This window comes from Podarcis raffonei, chromosome 6, assembly GCF_027172205.1.
Source record: "Podarcis raffonei isolate rPodRaf1 chromosome 6, rPodRaf1.pri, whole genome shotgun sequence".
Taxonomy (NCBI): domain Eukaryota; kingdom Metazoa; phylum Chordata; class Lepidosauria; order Squamata; family Lacertidae; genus Podarcis; species Podarcis raffonei.
The window spans coordinates 95931023-95947733 of NC_070607.1; the positions used below are offsets into that span (position 1 = coordinate 95931023).

The window sequence follows — 16711 nt, forward strand, 5'->3', positions numbered from 1 at the left end:
CCCTGCCAGCCCAAGCTGTGCCAATGAAGGGGATCCCTTGCCACTGCTAGTTCCTCCTTTCCCCAGATTCACTCATTCAGAAACATTCTGTCCTTGCTGTTCCTCGTGACAAAGCCAAGCTGGAGCCTGAAAAAGCTGGAACTGTGTCACATACAAACAAATGAAAAGGCGTCGCATCGTGACTGAGGTTTCCTTGGAAACGCATCTCCAAGGCTGGCGACAGGTCACAGGAGCCTGCAGAAATGTGCAAGGCCATTTTCTCCTCGGTGCTGCGAAAATACAGTTGCAGCAGCTGCCTTGGGAAAGGCTTAATTCTCCATCTTGTCCCAAGTTGGGGAAGGGCATTGGTTCAGTGGAGAGCAAGTTGGCAGGCAGAATGTTCCAAGTTCAATACCCAATGGCATCTCCAGATAGCACTGGGAATGCCCAGGATCTGAAACCCTGGAGAGCAGCTGCCAGTCAGTGTTGACATTACTGGGCTAGATAGACCGGTGGTTTGATTTAGTATAATCAATCAATAGCAGACTCCTATGTCCCCGCTGATTAGCAGAGCCTCTCTGGCACACCCCCTTTCTCCCCATCACCCACTATTTAACTGGAGACCCTAGATGCTATACCATGGGGACTGTATGCTGCCTTTCCGGGGGGCAACCACACTTTGATCAGTTCCAGCAAGGTCTATAGGTAGCAAGAAGGTTAGATGTGCCCTTGGCCTGATCAACAGACAAGCCATTCTTAAACTACCTACAGTGGTACCTCGGGTTAAGAACTTAATTCATTCTGGAGGTCTGTTCTTAACCTGAAACTGTTCTTAACCTGAAGCACCACTTTAGCTAATGGGGCCTCCCGCTGCCGCTGCGCTGCCGGAGCGTGATTTCTGTTCTCATCCTGAAGCAAAGTTCTTAACCCGAGGTGCTATTTCTGGGTTAGCGGAGTCTGTAACCTGAAGTGTATGTAACCCGAGGTACCACTGTATTCTCGGCTTACGTTCTCTCGGGACACATGTGGTTTACAGGCTGCCACAGAATTGGGCAAGATCCGTTTGCCCCTCGCAGCCGCCAGAGCCTTGTGTTCCCCTGGCAGAGCAGACAAAAATGCCAGTCTCTGGCTGGCTCAGCTACTCTTGATTCCACCTCCTCTGACCCAAGAAAGGAACCTTTTTTTATTTGATGACTCCCCCTTCTGTCTGTCTGTCTGTCTGTCTGTCTGTCTCTCTCTCTCTCTCTCTCTCTCTCTCTCTCTCTCTCTCTCTCTCTCTCTAACACACACACAAACACACATCCCTGGATCAGGTGGTGCTTGGCATGGCATAGAGGAGCTCCCGACCAGCCCTGCTCAGAGTGTGCTGCAGAAAGACGGAATTGGGGGGGGGGGGAGAGAAACACCCACACTCCCACCCAGGCACACATGTTCCAAGCCGAGTCACCAGTTGCTTCTGTTCTGCTGGCTGCACGGTGCCACTGCAACTGCGTAGAGGCTTGCGGGGGGGGGGGGACTTCAGTTCGGCTGGAAGAGGAGGCGGCAAGCAGTGGGAGAGGGAGAGAGATTGGAGCTCCTGGCCTGTGCATTCGGAAGCCCCATGCTGCCCCCTCAGCGGGCAGAGCCTGGCGCTGCCTGAGCGCCCCACGTTTCCAGCATGCAGCTGGAAGAAGAGAGAAAGCTGCGTATCGAACAGGCGCTGGCGTGGCTGAGGAGAGAACTGGTAAGGCAAAGCCCACCTCCCTTTGTGCAGGTCCTCCCCAGGCAGAGAGGGGTAAGGCTCCTTGGGTGCTCGCAAGAGCAGCCCAGCAGGCAGGAGTTCAGCAGGTGAAGCTTTTCAGAGCTGCTGGAATGCAAAAGGCTTCACTTGCAAGATTTGTGCCAGTCACCAAATGTTGAAAAGTGGGGTGAGGGAGCTGCCAGGTATCCACAGAGCAAACCTTCTATTGCAGCTCTTGAGCTTTTCCAGGTGGCACAGAAGTTTGACCCTCCTTTTCTATGCTGTTTGCAGAGCCACAGGTACCCTCCTAAGTGATTCCTTGCATTTGCCTTCCAACCTTTTCTGCGAGATGCTTTGTGCAACATAAGGATCTCATTTGATCCACACGACAGGTTAGTCCTTGAGATGGCAATTGACCCAACTGGCCTCTCAGTAAGCTGATTGGGGACTGCAGGCAAGACAAAGAAAGACTCGGACTGCTTTGGCATGGAATTTATTTTGGAACAAAAGCTTCTTGTGACATGCCGGTCACAATGGCTATGTTCTAACTCTGCTGGGAATCACAGAGTGCTCTTGCTCGAGCTTCTCTGGAAAGGGAGTTCCCAATTCTGGGAGCAGCCACGAAGAAGGCCCTGTCCTCTAGGGCAGCGGGATGAAAGCCAGCTGGCTACTCCTGAATTTTAAGTGAGCAGTGACAGCGTTCTTCACACACCAGCTTATTCATCCCAGGGAGATCTGCTGGAACTTGTTCTTTCCATTTTCCTTTCTTCCATTTTCCAAGATGAGCAGTTGGCGCTCCCTGCTCCGAAAGCCTGGCAATCTTCAAAAGGTGGGCACTTTGCTTACCACTGCGGCAACCAGCTTTCCTGCTTCCCAGAAGTGCCACACTCTCAAATGCTGCCGCTGCCGCTCTGTGAGTGGTAGGCAAACAGCACACAATTCCCTTGATTTTTAAACAAAACACCATAGTGTGCCACCAACTTGGGTAGCTTTTAAAAGAGCATTTGAAAACCCATTGAGAACCAAGTTGTGAATGGCTACTGGCCATGATGGCTAGTACCTACCCCTACTGCCAGAAGATGCCTGCCTCTAAATGCCATTTTCTGGAAACCACAGAAGGGGAGAGTGACCTTCTTTCTGTAGGCCCTTAAAGGTAAAGGGACCCCTGACCATTAGGTCCAGTTGTGGCTGACTCTGGGGTTGCAGCGCTCATCTCGTTTTATTGGCCGAGGGAGCCGGCGTACAGCTTCTGGGTCATGTGGCCAGCATGACTAAGCCGCTTCTGGCGAACCAGAGCAGCGCACGGAAATGCTGTTTACCTTCCCGCTGGAGCGGTACCTATTTATCTACTTGCACTTGGACGTGCTTTCGAACTGCTAGGTTGGCAGGAGCAGGGACCGAGCAACGGGAGCTCAGCCCATCATGGGGATTTGAACCGCCAATCTTCTGATCGGCAAGTCCTAGGCTCTGTTGTCCCACCTGTAGCCCCTTAGACAGGTGCAATAGAATAATGGATCTTTTCAGTCGTGGCTCCCTCGCCCCAGGGAGGCATGCCTGGAGCCACCATTATTTTTAGGCAACAGATGAAGACTTTCTCTTCGCCAGGGGTTTTGGTACTTAACTTGGAAGAAAGAGGCGTGAAACAAAAATGAACGTTTTACAAATGGAAAGAGAAAGAGAGGAGGAATTGGGGAGGGTGAAGAGGAAATAGCCAGAAAAAATCACAAATTCTGGAAGCTGGCAAAAAAATGTGATTTACACCCATGAGGGCAAATGCACCCAGAGTGCTTGTTTCCCAGGCAGCAGTCAGACTGAGTGTCTCTCTCTCGCTCAGCCGAGATGGAAAGGGTAAAGTTTCACTCCTTCCTCCTTAGTATTCATAGCTTTGCACAACAGACCGAACACCCAGAGACTAACGCTGATCAAGGTGACTCAAAGGTCGAGACGGGATGATGAGCCGGATGGCGGGAGGAGGTGAATATCAGAGTGTTTCTGCTGTAAGCTCATAGGCACAGGGCTGATTTGTTTCTGAAACTGGAAGTGTCAGAACTTGGATATGAAGGCAGCTATGCCTCCGAGGACTTGGCCAATGCTGACATCACTCAGCAGGGAGGGAAAGTCACTTTGCGCATGCTCAATGACACTCTGCTTTAAGGTTACGTCACATTTCCAAGGCCTTGAAAGCACATTATCAATCTTAACACAGCCCTCAAATTATATCCAGTATGTGCCCCTTTAGAGAGAGCAATATTGTCCACACCTTCTTTGAATAAGGGAGGCATTTGTCATTTCATTTGCTGCCAAAATTGTCGTGGGGTTTGGGGGGAGGCAGCGTGGCAACAAAAGAGGCCATTTGGGATGGAACCTTTTCTGGTTTTCTCTGAAATCTTGTTCGTTTAAACTTATCTTTGCCTTGCTATTCTGCTCACAATGAGCATCCAAAGTTGCTTATAACAATATCAAAGTTCACAAATAATACCCAGGCAGTAGCAAACTAATCTTCCAAGAACCCCCAAAACAAAACAAAACAAACTCACTGAGAAACTAGGAAGGAGGGGTGAAGCTGACCTCTCAGGGGGAGAGAGAATTCCAGAGCCCAGACACAATGGCAGACCCTCCAAATGTCCCTATTTTCCAGGGATGTCCCTGATATAGAGAAGCTGTCCCTGTTTCAGATTTGATCCCAGAATGTCCCACTTTTCCTTAGGACGTCCCTATTTTCACTGGAGAAATGTTGGACGCTATGAAGTTATACGACCCCCAAGCCGTCTGAAGGCAATCCTGTATAGGGAAGGGTTTTTTATGTTTTGTTGTGTTTTTCTATATGTTGGAAGCTACCCAGAGTGGTTGGGGCAACCCAGTAAGATGTGCGGGGTATAAATAGTAAAATTAACATTATGGAGTGGGACGTCTCTATTTTCATCGGAGAAACGTTGGAGGGTTTGCAATGGCGAAGAATGTCTGGCAAACATTCAAACCTTCCTAATCTCCAAAGGAGATAAGATGCAGAATGCAGGCAGGATCATAAGATACTGGAAAAGATACTTAGCCCTCAAGCGCTTTCCTAACTCTAGTTTATTAGTGATTTGATTTAATTGATATTCCACCTTTCCTCTAAGGAGTTCAGGCGGCATGCAAACATGGTTCTCCTCTCCCATTTTTTATTCTCACAACCACCCTTTGAGGTAGGTTAGGCTGAGGCAATGGCTGGTCCAAGCTCACCCAGAGAACTTCCTGGCTGAGTGGCGATTTGAACCCTGGGACTCTAACTACTACACCACACTGCCTCTCCACTTTACCTTAGCACACCCCAGCAGTACTGCTCTAAGGTATATCGGAAAGGAAGTCACCTGTTCTACTGCAAATATGGCCATCAATCCCATGCCTAAATCCTCCAGTGTCATCAGCTAGGATGCTTTAACACTGGCAGGTCAAGAAACTCATTAACCAGAGAGTCGAACTCTTCCAATGTGACGTAACAGGTATCTTTGCATTTAAGATGCAGGATTGTTATTATTTTAATGCAAATTGCCTTAGCTCTGGGTTGGGGAGCACAGATCACGGGGAATTTCCTCCCAACGCAAAATGAGTATCACAGGGAAAAGTTTCCTCAGAGCTGCAGCGGGAGGGAAGGGTTGAATCCTCCCTCCCATGCCTGCTGTGAAGCAGATAAAAACTTACTTCACCCTCTGGTGCTATTTGCATTTTTGAAACCCAGGGCTGTCTTTACTCGGGGGTGCAAGAGGTGCGGGCGCCGAATTCTGCGGGGCGCCAGGCGCCCGCCGCTGAAGTCGCCTAAGCTCTTAACTATCTACCTGTTATGAAATAATAAATAATTTTGATCAAGCTAGAAAAACAAAATACATATATACCTAGGTATTACCGAAATGTATACCTACTCTTTCACTAAAGGACTTTCGACTTTGTGCGCTTATTTAGCAAAGACGTGCTGCGCCAGCGGTGGCGCTTGTCATTCACAACGGCAGCGCTTGTCATTCTCAACGGCGCTGGGGCTAAACTAAATTTGTGGGCGCTGCGTGGATCTTTGCACCCTGGCAGTGCATATGCTAAAGACTTGCCTGTTGAAATTAGTCCAGTTAAATGCAAAGATGCATTTAACACTGCACCAAGTTTGTTCCTGAGACCCAAGAGAACATTAAGCATTCCCACATAAGGCTTCCCAGTAACTCTGTAGTGTGGACCACTCTTACGATCTTCACATTTTAGGTGGGGGACAGAGAATGTAGTTTCACTTTGACCATGTGTGGCCCAATCCTTTGCCTGTTTACTCAGAAGGAAACCCTGCAATGTTCCACAAGGCTTACTCCCAAGTACACGTGCAAAGAACTGCAGGTAAGATGTGACTGGGAGACCTCCCGCCAAACGCTTGTCGAAGCTACCATGCTACAGAGTCACTCAAACAGTTCTCCCTTTCTCGCTTGTTTCCTCTTCTAGTTAGAAATGCAACTCCAGGACCAAGAGCTGCTGGAAAAGTTGTTGCAGCTGCACAGCACCTTACGGGAGCTGAAAGCAGAGTGTGCAGACTGGGAGAGCTCCGATCCAAACAGGGATGTGTTTGGGGCCAGAGCCCGCTCGAGTTCGGAGGACATGGGAGCCCCAGTCCTGTCAAGAAGGTTCCTCAGACTCAGAGCGAACAGGAGAAACTCCCTCCCATGACAAATCAAGGGTGGGTGCAAGGGCAGGGGGTCATCGGTCAGTGCAAACAGCTTCTTTGGCATTCCAGTGACTGTGTTGGTGCATTCAGAGGTGGAGAACCTTGCGTTAGTTTTCCTGATCATGATGCTAGAGCTTATGTCCTGTTTTCTGATGTTCCTGCAACACCTGGTGGAATCATGAAACAGTGGCTTCTTGACTGATATAGGACCAGCATCTCGCACTAAATTTCATTCACACCAGTGGAACAACAAGGAACATTACTGGGCAACTTTGCTACCCTCCCACTCTTTCTGCATTTGCATTCTTTTGTTCCTCTATGAAAACAGCAGGAAAGAACTATGTGCTGGAATACTGCCCCGAATTTCATCACTTTACTCCTGAAATCTACTGGGCTAAGGATGCTGCAAATTGATTTTTTTTTTCTGCAATCACATAACATGGAAATGAACACTAAGCATGCACTACATGCCGTTCGTTTTACCAGATGTGGCTTCTATGTTGTGTGAAAGCTCAAATATAATGCAGAAATTAACTGCAGTTAAGGAAACATCAGGGAAACAGAATAAACTGCAGCTTGTGTGTGCCAGCTCAACTCTCAAATATGAAAGAGGGGGAAAATCAAAATATAATTCTGTGACCAGGAAGCAGAATATATTACTATTCAAATCAAGTGTTTGCATAATTAAGATATGTGTGCTTGCATTTTGTCATGATTCTGCAGTCATGACTTGGCTTTTCAAATGATTCATCTTTGCATTTTTTTGGGAGGGTGGCAGGAGGTGGGAGATGATGCCATTGCAGGCAGATGGAGGAAATCCTAAACTGTTTCATCATCATCCCAACAGCAATGGCATCAACATGGATAGTTATATAGTGCCAAAAATTACTGGGTCTATACAGTTACATTTTTAAAAATATATATAATTCATTGCCTCTGTAAACCAGTATTTTTTTTCAATCTGCAAATCCAGATATTACAAGTTCATTAATAAATTACAAGTTCATTAATAAATTAATAATAAATTACAAGTTCATTAATAAATTAATAAATGTCTGTAATGGTTTTTCTCTAATTAAACACATTAACTTTGCCACCTCAGCCAAGTCCAATAGTTTTACCAGCCATTCCTCTAGACTGCATCTTTCCATCTTTGTGCATAGAGCAATCTCACCGCTGCCATCATAAATTGGATTAATCTCCCACCATCCTTTTCCAGTTGTGTATCCATTAACCCTGAAAGAGTTCTGGCTTCAATTGAATATTAACTTTTAAAATTTACTGTATCAATGTATGGACGTGTATCCAATATTTTTTAGCCCTTTCACATGTCTGCCAAGCATCATAAAATATCCCTTTGCGTTCTTGGCATTTCCAGCAAACATTTGAAAGACCTTTATACATTCTGAATAGTTTCTCAGGTTGGATCTTAATGGGTGAATACTATACAGTGGTACCTCAGGTTACATACGCTTCAGGTTACAGACTCCGCTAACCCAGAAATAGTACCTCAGGTTAAGAACTTTGCTTCAGGATGAGAACAAAAATCATGCAGCGGCGGCACAGTGGCAGCAGGAGGCCCCATTAGCTAAAGTAGTGCTTCAGGTTAAGAACAGTTTCAGGTTAAGAACAGACCTCCAGAACAAATTAAGTTCTTAACCCGAGGTACCACTGTAGTTTGCTGCAAGACATAGAACCCGAAGTATTTTTTATCTTTCTTTAATCTTGTCCAGATGACAAGACCCACCCCCTCTCAGCCTCGCTGATGTGGTCCAAAGGAAAGCAGAGCAATAAGTTTGGCACCAGCTTGGCTGTAGGAGTTGTTGGACGGAGGCACACAAGGCACCATCCAACCGCCTTAGGGACTCCATTCTGGATTTATGTCGGGTTTACTCCTTAGCCTTTTCTTCTCCCAAAGATGTCCCGCAAGGCAGCAGAGATTTAGGATCAGAGTTTTCCTTCTCCTAGATGGGCTACCATGCCAGGTTGATGAACCCCATCTGCCCCTTAATAGTGTATTACCGGTAGAAAGATTTAGACTAGGCTATCCACAGATCTAGTGCTGTATGGAAGTGAGAGCTGGACCATAAAGAAGGCTGATCGCTGAAGAATTGATGCTTTTGAATTATGGTGCTGGAGGAGACTCTTGAGAGTCCCATGGACTACAAGAAGACCAAACCGATCCATTCTTAAGGAAATCAGCCCTGAGTGCTCACTGGAAGGACAGATCCTGAAGCTGAGACCCCAAGACTTTGGCCACCTCATGAGAAGAGAAGACTCCCTGGAAAAGACCCTGATGTTGGGAAAGATGGAGGGCACAAGGAGAAGGGGACGATGGAGGACGAGATGGTTGGACAGTGTTCTCGAAGCTACCAGCATGAGTTTGACCAAACTGTGGGAGGCAGTGGAAGACAGGAGTGCCTGGCGTGCTCTGGTCCATGGGGTCACGAAGAGTCAGACACGACTAAACAACTAAACAACAACATCCACAGATCATTCTGCTCCATTAGTTGTTCTGCTATGCTTCTCCAATGTTGCTGCATTTTTGCTCTCTGGAGGGGCACCCCTGCACTACAGCACAATGAAAGCAAGACAAAAATAAATCAACCTGGAACATTTGAAGAACAGAAAGTTACAGGATTTCAGCGGGATGCTACGGGGCATGCGTCAACTGGAAACACAGCAGTTTGTCTGCGCTGAAACTTTCTGAGTCTAAACAGTGTTGAAAGCAAAGTTGTGTACAACTGCCCTGATCCCATCAGAACAAATGCACAATAAAAGGGACACCTGGAGGAACCCTATCTGTTGTGGTGGTGGTAGGGAACACACACATAAAACTGGGTATCAGACGGACAGGACAGAATCACTCCACCCTGAAACATTTAGTTGCAGATCCCACTTTAGGCTTCTAAATCCAAAACCATAACAGCAGAAATGTATATAGAAGGAAACGTACTGATGTTGCTGAACCCCCCCAACTTCCATCAGCCACAGCAAGCATGGCAAATGACCAGGGATGATGGGAGTTGTAGTTCAGCAATATTGGGAGTAGGGGGGCAAATGCCCTGCACGTCTGCTGTGCCCCAACAGCTTCCAAACATCTCTTGGGGCTGCCTGTCACAAAGGTCCACCACTACTACTGAGCATTGCTCACCAACAGGGGCATACCATGGGTTGCTGGTGCCCGGCGCACGGCAAATGTTGCACCCCCCGATGGACTGGGCATCTGGGGTGGGGGCTGTGCAGGGAGCCCACACAGAGGGTGAACGGAGCCTGCCTCCAATAGGCTCACCAGCTGCCGCCATTCATCTACCTGCCCAGTATACCAACCCACCGGCTGCTGCGCCTCCGCTGCCAGGGCTCTGTGCCTATCATAGGGGTGCCTGATTGTACCCCTTTAAAATGGGTGCCAGGGGTCATGGCCCCGCCGCTATTCCTTTATCTCACCAGTAACCAAAAGAATGGTCCATATTTGTCAGTTGGAAATCCTTGTTACCAACAATATGACATGGAGAACTCTAGAAGAACTACACAACTTTTAGAAGACATCTGAAGGCACCTGGAAGTTTTTAAGGTTTGGTGTTTTACTGTGTTTTATATGTGCTGTAAGCCGTCCAGAGTGGCTGGGGAAACCCAGCCAGGTGGGCAGGGTGTAAATAAAATAACAGTAAAAGTAATATCCCACACACCTGGCTGGGCTTCCCAAGCCACCTCTTCCTCTTCTTCATCTTCATCTTCATCTTTTTCTTCTTGTCTCCAGTACTCTCTTTGAACAGCAATTTTGGATCACAACTAGGACGGTCCTCAGTATCATTTTGCAAAGGTTTTTTTTATTATTATTATTTGCATAATACGGATAGATATTTTGATACTATGCTATACTACACTGAAATGTTTAGATGTTTCTTTGATGGTCTTTGAATCTTCCTGCCATACTTGCCATCCTCTCTTGCCACACCAGTGTGGCGCATCACACCCTTTGAGAACCAGTCCTCTAACCACCACACTACACTGCACTCTCTCTCTCCCCCCCCCCATTCTAATTTGCTAGAGAGCAGCCCAGGCAGAGGCCTGTTTCATAAAACCCTCAACAATAGTTTTATTGCTTGCTGACTGCCCTCTCTTCACAAACAGGCAGCCGCCGCCTCTAGAAGCTTTCCAATCCCTCCTCTGGGAATCTGCTCATACTGCAAGCTCTGGGAGTAAATAAACAGGCTGGTGTTATTTTGGAAACTTGCCAAGATCGGGGCGCAGGGGAGGGGGGAAAGAGAGAGAGCGCAAACTCTCCTCAGCAAAATGCATAAAGCACATGGTCCTGAGGGGTTTTACAGGCAACCAGGGTGCTGTTTTCAGCCCTCCTGAGCACACCAGGATTTCCCTTGTTGCTAGGCAGCGGTGTCTTCCAGCTGCTCTAAAACCTGAAATTACAGAGGCAGTGGCAAGTCATCATTTAGTTGGGGACTTTAAGATGCCACATACAGTCCCTGAAGACAGGTGGCGCTTTCTGCAGTTATATTTCGCAATATGCCGTCGACACAGTAATAAGCACATTAGTGATGGATTTATGTTGATCTGTCGGCACATTATTCTGCTCTGTTGCATGTTCTATGAGGCTTCCCCAACGTTACCACATTATTGCCATCTGGAGTAAAAACACAGAACGGAAGAAGAAGATGAAGATGAAGATGAAGATGAAGAAGAAGAAGAAGAAGAAGAAGAAGAAGAGTTTGGATTTGATATCCCCCTTTATCACTACCCGAAGGAGTCTCAAAGCGGCTAACATTCTCCTTTCCCTTCCTCCCCCACAACAAACACTCTGTGAGGTGAGTGGGCCAGTTGTGGCCCAATCACCTTCTCAATCCGGCCCGCGGACGGTCCGGGAAGCAGCGTGTTTTTACATGAGTAGAATGTGTGCTTTTATTTAAAACGCATCTCTGGGTTATTTGTGGGCATAGGAATTCATTCATTCCCCCCCCAAAAAAAAATATAGTCCAACCCACCACATGGTTTGAGGGACAGTGGACCAGCCCACAGCTGAAAAAGGTTGCTGACCCCTGATCTAGTCCAACCCCCTGTGATACACTCTCTCAACACTACAGCGCAACAAAAGCAAGCCAACAAACTCTGGGTTGTATTTAAAAGAGTGCTTTGGGAAAGCAGAACAACTTCGCCTTGCACAACATGAGTTTCCTCCCATCTCCAACCTCCACATGCCCTTTAAATCTGTTTGGAAGCCTCTTCTTCTTTGCTGTAACTAATTCAGAGATACAGCAGAATCAACTTCCCCCAGTAGAGACTGATTAGTACAGGCTTCCTCAACCTCGGCCCTCCAGATGTTTTGAGACTACAATTCCTGTTGAGTTGAATAGGATCCAAATTGCAGCAGTCTGATTGGTCCTAGAACAATAGGATCCAGAATGCAGCAGTCTGATTGGTCCGCAGGAGCCACCCAATCCTACTCCAGGTGGAAGTGAATCTGCAACCTGATTGGCCTACAGGAGAATCCTGGAATTAGCCAATCACCTGGGGCCCATTCTGTAAATAATGTATACAAAGCAGACATTTCGGGGGAACTTCCATTCCTCCTCACTACTATGAGCTGAATAAAGAGCATGAAATCCACACTCGACTCCGAGTATATTTCAATTCCCATCATCCCTGACCACTGGTCCTGCTAGCTAGGGATCATGGGAGTTGTAGGCCAAAAACATCTGGAGGACGAGGGTGAGGAAGCCTGGATTAGGAGGCAAGACCTGGGTGATGAACTGTGCATCTTGTGCAGAGATGCAACGGCCACATGAGGCTCATAGGAGATTTTAATTTAAAGTTATCCCTCATGGCACATTAGGATTATACTAGTGTATCCAGACACACAGTGTGGAAATTACTGAGATAATCTTCTGTTTACGTCCTGCTAATACGGCGGTTCGAATCCGCGTGGCGGGGTGCGCTCCCGTTGCTCGGTCCCAGCGCCTGCCAACCTAGCAGTTTGAAAGCCCCCCCCCCCGGGTGCAAGTAGATAAATAGGGACCGCTTACTGGCGGGAAGGTAAACGGCGTTTCCGTGTGCTGCGCTGGCTCGCCAGATGCAGCTTCGTCACGCTGGCCACGTGACCCGGAAGTGTCTGCGGACAGCGCTGGCCCCTGGCCTCTTAAGTGAGATGGGCGCACAACCCGAGAGTCTGTCAAGACTGGCCCGTACGGGCAGGGGTACCTTTACCTTTACCTTAATATGGTATATAGCTCTTCTATGCTACAACTTTGCTTTCCCTGAAAATACAGCACCACCTGCTGTCCAGATGTGATTAGTTCACTTTTGCAGTGTCCTGGCTAGGGGACTGATGATCAAATTTATAGAGCACAGTTCTATAAAGACTATATGGGTGTCGCAGTTGAGCCACGTCTGGACTCATGAGTGCCAAGTCTAATTAGGCCAGCCTGCAGCTAACTCATCAGACAATGAAGAGTTAGGAAAACTGCTTAACAGTTATATGCACATGTCACAAGCTGAACAAGGTAGTTCATTTAGTAGTTCATTTAGTGCAGCAAAAAATTTTTTTAAGTTACGAAAATAATGAAATATTAACACCCACCTTAAAATACACAAGGAAGCAGTCCAAATAAAACAATGCAGAATGGGCCTTTTCTGTGGTGGCCCCTCGCTTGTGGAATGCTTTCCCCAGGAAAGTTTGTTTGGTGCCTGTTAGTTATCTTTAGGCACCAGGTAAAAACCATTCCTCTTCTTTCAGACCTTTGGTGAATTATTGAGAAAATTTTAATGTCTAATGTTTTACAATGTTTTATGTGCTGTAAGCCGCCCAGAGTGGAAGGGGAAACCCAGCAAGATGGGTGGGGTATAAATAATAAAATTATTATGATTATCAATCATTTAAACTTTGTGGGGGGTACCATGGGCGTAGCCAAGAAGGGGGGCAGCTGCTCCCCAAATCCTCACAAGGAATTGAAAGACATAAAATATACTCAACTGAGGTTCTGCCCCTCCCCCAACAAAAGCCTGCCCCCCGCCATAATGTCCTCTTTGGGGGGAGGATTTTTACCTGTGATCTCCCCCCAAAAACAGCTTTTTGGGTGCTCTATGGGGGTGCACTGCTTTTGTCATTACTACGTGATGTATTTTTGTGTTTTTATATTGTAAACCACCCTGTGATCTTCGGATGAAGGGCGGTATATAAATAATAATAATAATAATAATAATAATAATAATAATAATAAACCACTATTCCAAGATCCAGCCACCATAGGCCACTCCCACATGTGCTCATGTTGTTGTTGTTGTTTAGTTGTTTAGTCGCGTCCGACTCTTCGTGACCCCCTGGACCAGAGCACGCCAGGCACTCCTATCTTCCACTGCCTCCTGCAGTTTGGTCAAACTCATGCTGGTAGCTTTGAGAACACTGTCCCACCATCTCGTCCTCTGTCGCTCCTTCTCCTTGTGCCCTCCATCTTTCCCAGCATCAGGGTATTTTCCAGGGAGTCTTCTTTTCTCATGAGGTGGCCAAAGTCTTGGAGCCTCAGCTTCAGGATCTGTCCTTCCAGTGAGCACTCAGGGCTGATTTCCTTCAGAATGGAGAGGTTTGATCTTCTTGCAGTCCATGGGACTCTCAAGATTCTCCTCCAGCACCATAATTCAAAAGCATCAATTCTTCAGCGATCAGCCTTCTTTATGGTCCATCTCTCACTTCCATACATCACTACTGGGAAAACCATAGCTTTAACTACACGGACCTTTGTTGGCAAGGTGATGTCTCTGCTTTTTAAGATGCTGTCTAGGTTTGTCATTGCTTTTCTGACATGTGCTCATACCAATGATAATTTGCTAATTTGGAAAGGGCTGGTGCAATTCCTCTCCAGGTACCAGGGCTAAGCTCTGCAGCGCCTGGATGCCGTCTTCCTCCTCCGCCTCGCCTTGAAACACCCACCTCCATCACTCTTGCACGACCTACCAAGGATCAGCGCACCTTAAACGAGCTGCGCGTGCGCAGCTGGGCGAGGGAGGCGATAATAAAGGAGACGAGCCTATCACGACACGCATGCGCAGCCCTCGGAAGCTCCTTTTTCCCTCGGCCGGGAAAAGACCTTGAGGGGGCGGGGTCCGATAGCGGGGAGAGCGCATGCGTGTCGGGCTCCCCAAGATACCCGCGAAGCCCCGCCCCTTTCACACAAACGCCTCAGAAAAAGGCGCCAAAATCTCTTATTTTAAAAAATTTCTGACCGGTTTCCTGAACAGTTTGACTTGTTAGCGCACTCCCTCATACCTATACAGTACCTCTTTTACATTCTTTTCCCGACTCCTCATATTCGCCTCACTTAAAACACGCCTTAAAAAATAACAAAAACACCTCAAGTCCGGAATCGGCAGCCCCCTCAGCGCCGACACGTGTAGGGAAAATAAACACGCGACTGGAGACTCACACGAGACGCGCTCGCCCTCGAGGGGAGGCGGGTGTTTCCCTTCCGGACTCAACCCTGATAGGAATCTAGGGCTTTGGGGAAGGGGCGGGCTTTTTCCCTTCACGGGTTAAGGAAAGGTTGGATGGCCTTTAGGGGTCCCTTCCAAATCAGCGACTCAATACTAATAATGAGGAGAAATAAATGCTGACATTAACCTGCAACGTGGGGTCCACGTTTAATCATGAGCTCCCCAAACCCTCCTCCTTCCACTCCTTTCTCTTGAGCCAACAACAATAATAATAATAATAATAATAATAATAATAATAATAATAATAATAATAATATTTCCTTCTCCTCAGGGGCCTTAATAAGCCTCCCAAGCTCCCGCAGCTCCTCCTCCTCACGCCACTTCTGTGGTAATTGAGCGCAGCCGTCTCCATTTCCTCTCTTAAAGCAGCCTCACTCCGAATCAAGGCTCTTCCCTCCGTGTGCACGCGCCTTGCTGCCCTTTGCTTCGGACCCGGGCCTCTCTCTCTCTCTCAGTTCGTGTTCGAATTCACTGGGAAGGTTGGTTGGAAACCGCCTGGAGGTTTTAAGCAGAAGTTGGGTGGGCGACGGTCGGGGGTTCTTCCTCTGCGATTCCCGCATCGCAGCGGCGGGTTGGGATGGATGACCTTCGGGGATCCCTCGCAGCTTCTGCGATTCCAAGGGACGATCATACGGCCGGGGAAAGGTCCTCTGGCGCCTTGTGGCCATTCATGGGAAGCCAGGTCTCTCTGGAAGCATTTTGGAACCAGTGCTTTTATTCTAAAAATAAAAATAAAAATAAAAATAAATAAATAAAAATAAAAAAATGTTTGGGGGTATATACTCATTTTGACTCCAGAAAATCACCATTTTATAGTTGGAATCGGGAAAAATGAATGCAGTAAATGGATACAAAGATTCACAAAATGTTTAGGGGGGTGCGCAGGGCCGGATTTAGGTTTGATGCGGCCCTAAGCTGCTGAAGGTAATGGGGCCCTTTATATGGCCAGCTGTCCTTTGTCAACAAATTGTCGTTGTTTTTTGTATTGAATATATGGTAATTGATGGACCTAACAGGTATCTAAAGTCATTTGCACATAACTTATTTGTTTTTTATCTTATATTTTGGAAAAATCCAGGTTTTTTTCCCCTTTAAATTTTTTTGGGGCCCCCTAATAGAGCTGTAGGTTGTTTAGCTTATACATAAATCTGGCACTGATATGCGTACCCCCATAAAAAAGCACCAATCTGTTGGCTTCTAACCTAAGATTGCCATTTCTATGGAGGCACACAATTGCCTTCTTTGCAGTTCTTCACTTAATGGTGATTTGTGGTGGCCAGTATGAATCGTGTGCTGTGCCTTTAAAACACATGGCTTCCCCCACAGTGAACCTGGGGATCTGTAGATGCAGGACGCTGACCCTTACGATTTAGTAAATTGTTCTTTTTTTCATTCGTTCTCGCTCTCTTCCGTGTTTTGCCCTAATCTTTTTTGTTCTACTATAGCACAAGAACTTCTGGTACGTACTCTAGTACTTCTCAAAAAAGCATATGGTGTTTTTGTTTTTCTGTTTCATTTCTTCTGCTCTTCTGGGTTTTTAGTTTTTTCTTTGTGATTCCTAAAAACAAAACACTGAGCCCAAAACTACATCTAACTGTTTTTGTTTGTGTGTGTGTAGGGAGCCAGCCAGAGTGGCTGGGGTATAAATAATAAAATTATTACTTTATTTTGCAGGAATGTCCCAAGCTTCAGCTACAATCTTAGACACTTCACCTGCAAGTTAATCTCTCCGGACTTACTTTTGAGTAGGTGCATATAGGCTTGTTCAGTGCTTCAACTTCCAGGTGAAAATGCTTAGAAATATTGTAGCCTTGGCAAATGGCACAGAGTTTATTGAT

The 16711-nt window shown here is 47.0% G+C and overlaps 2 protein-coding genes across 5 annotated transcripts in view; both read left to right on the plus strand.

The window, feature by feature from the left end:
- The first annotated feature begins 1362 nt into the window (after positions 1–1362).
- C6H20orf202 (chromosome 6 C20orf202 homolog) lies at positions 1363–6986 on the plus strand. The gene is made up of 2 exons (XM_053394650.1): positions 1363–1702; positions 6155–6986. Exons 1-2 carry the CDS (start codon positions 1637–1639, stop codon positions 6374–6376), a joined length of 288 nt encoding a protein of 95 aa, XP_053250625.1. The 5' UTR covers positions 1363–1636; the 3' UTR covers positions 6377–6986.
- A 7544-nt stretch (positions 6987–14530) lies between these two features.
- The window catches only part of RAD21L1 (RAD21 cohesin complex component like 1), a 30252-nt gene continuing 28071 nt past the window's right edge, over positions 14531–16711 (plus strand). The window contains exons 1-3 of one of the 4 annotated variants that reach the window (XM_053394619.1): positions 14569–14629; positions 15145–15352; positions 16548–16657. The gene's annotated coding sequence lies outside the window, so the exon portion shown is untranslated. Of the gene's footprint in view, positions 15353–16045; positions 16333–16547; positions 16658–16711 lie in introns of those variants that run through there. The other 3 variants (XM_053394618.1, XM_053394620.1, XM_053394621.1) reach the window with 3 other exon arrangements.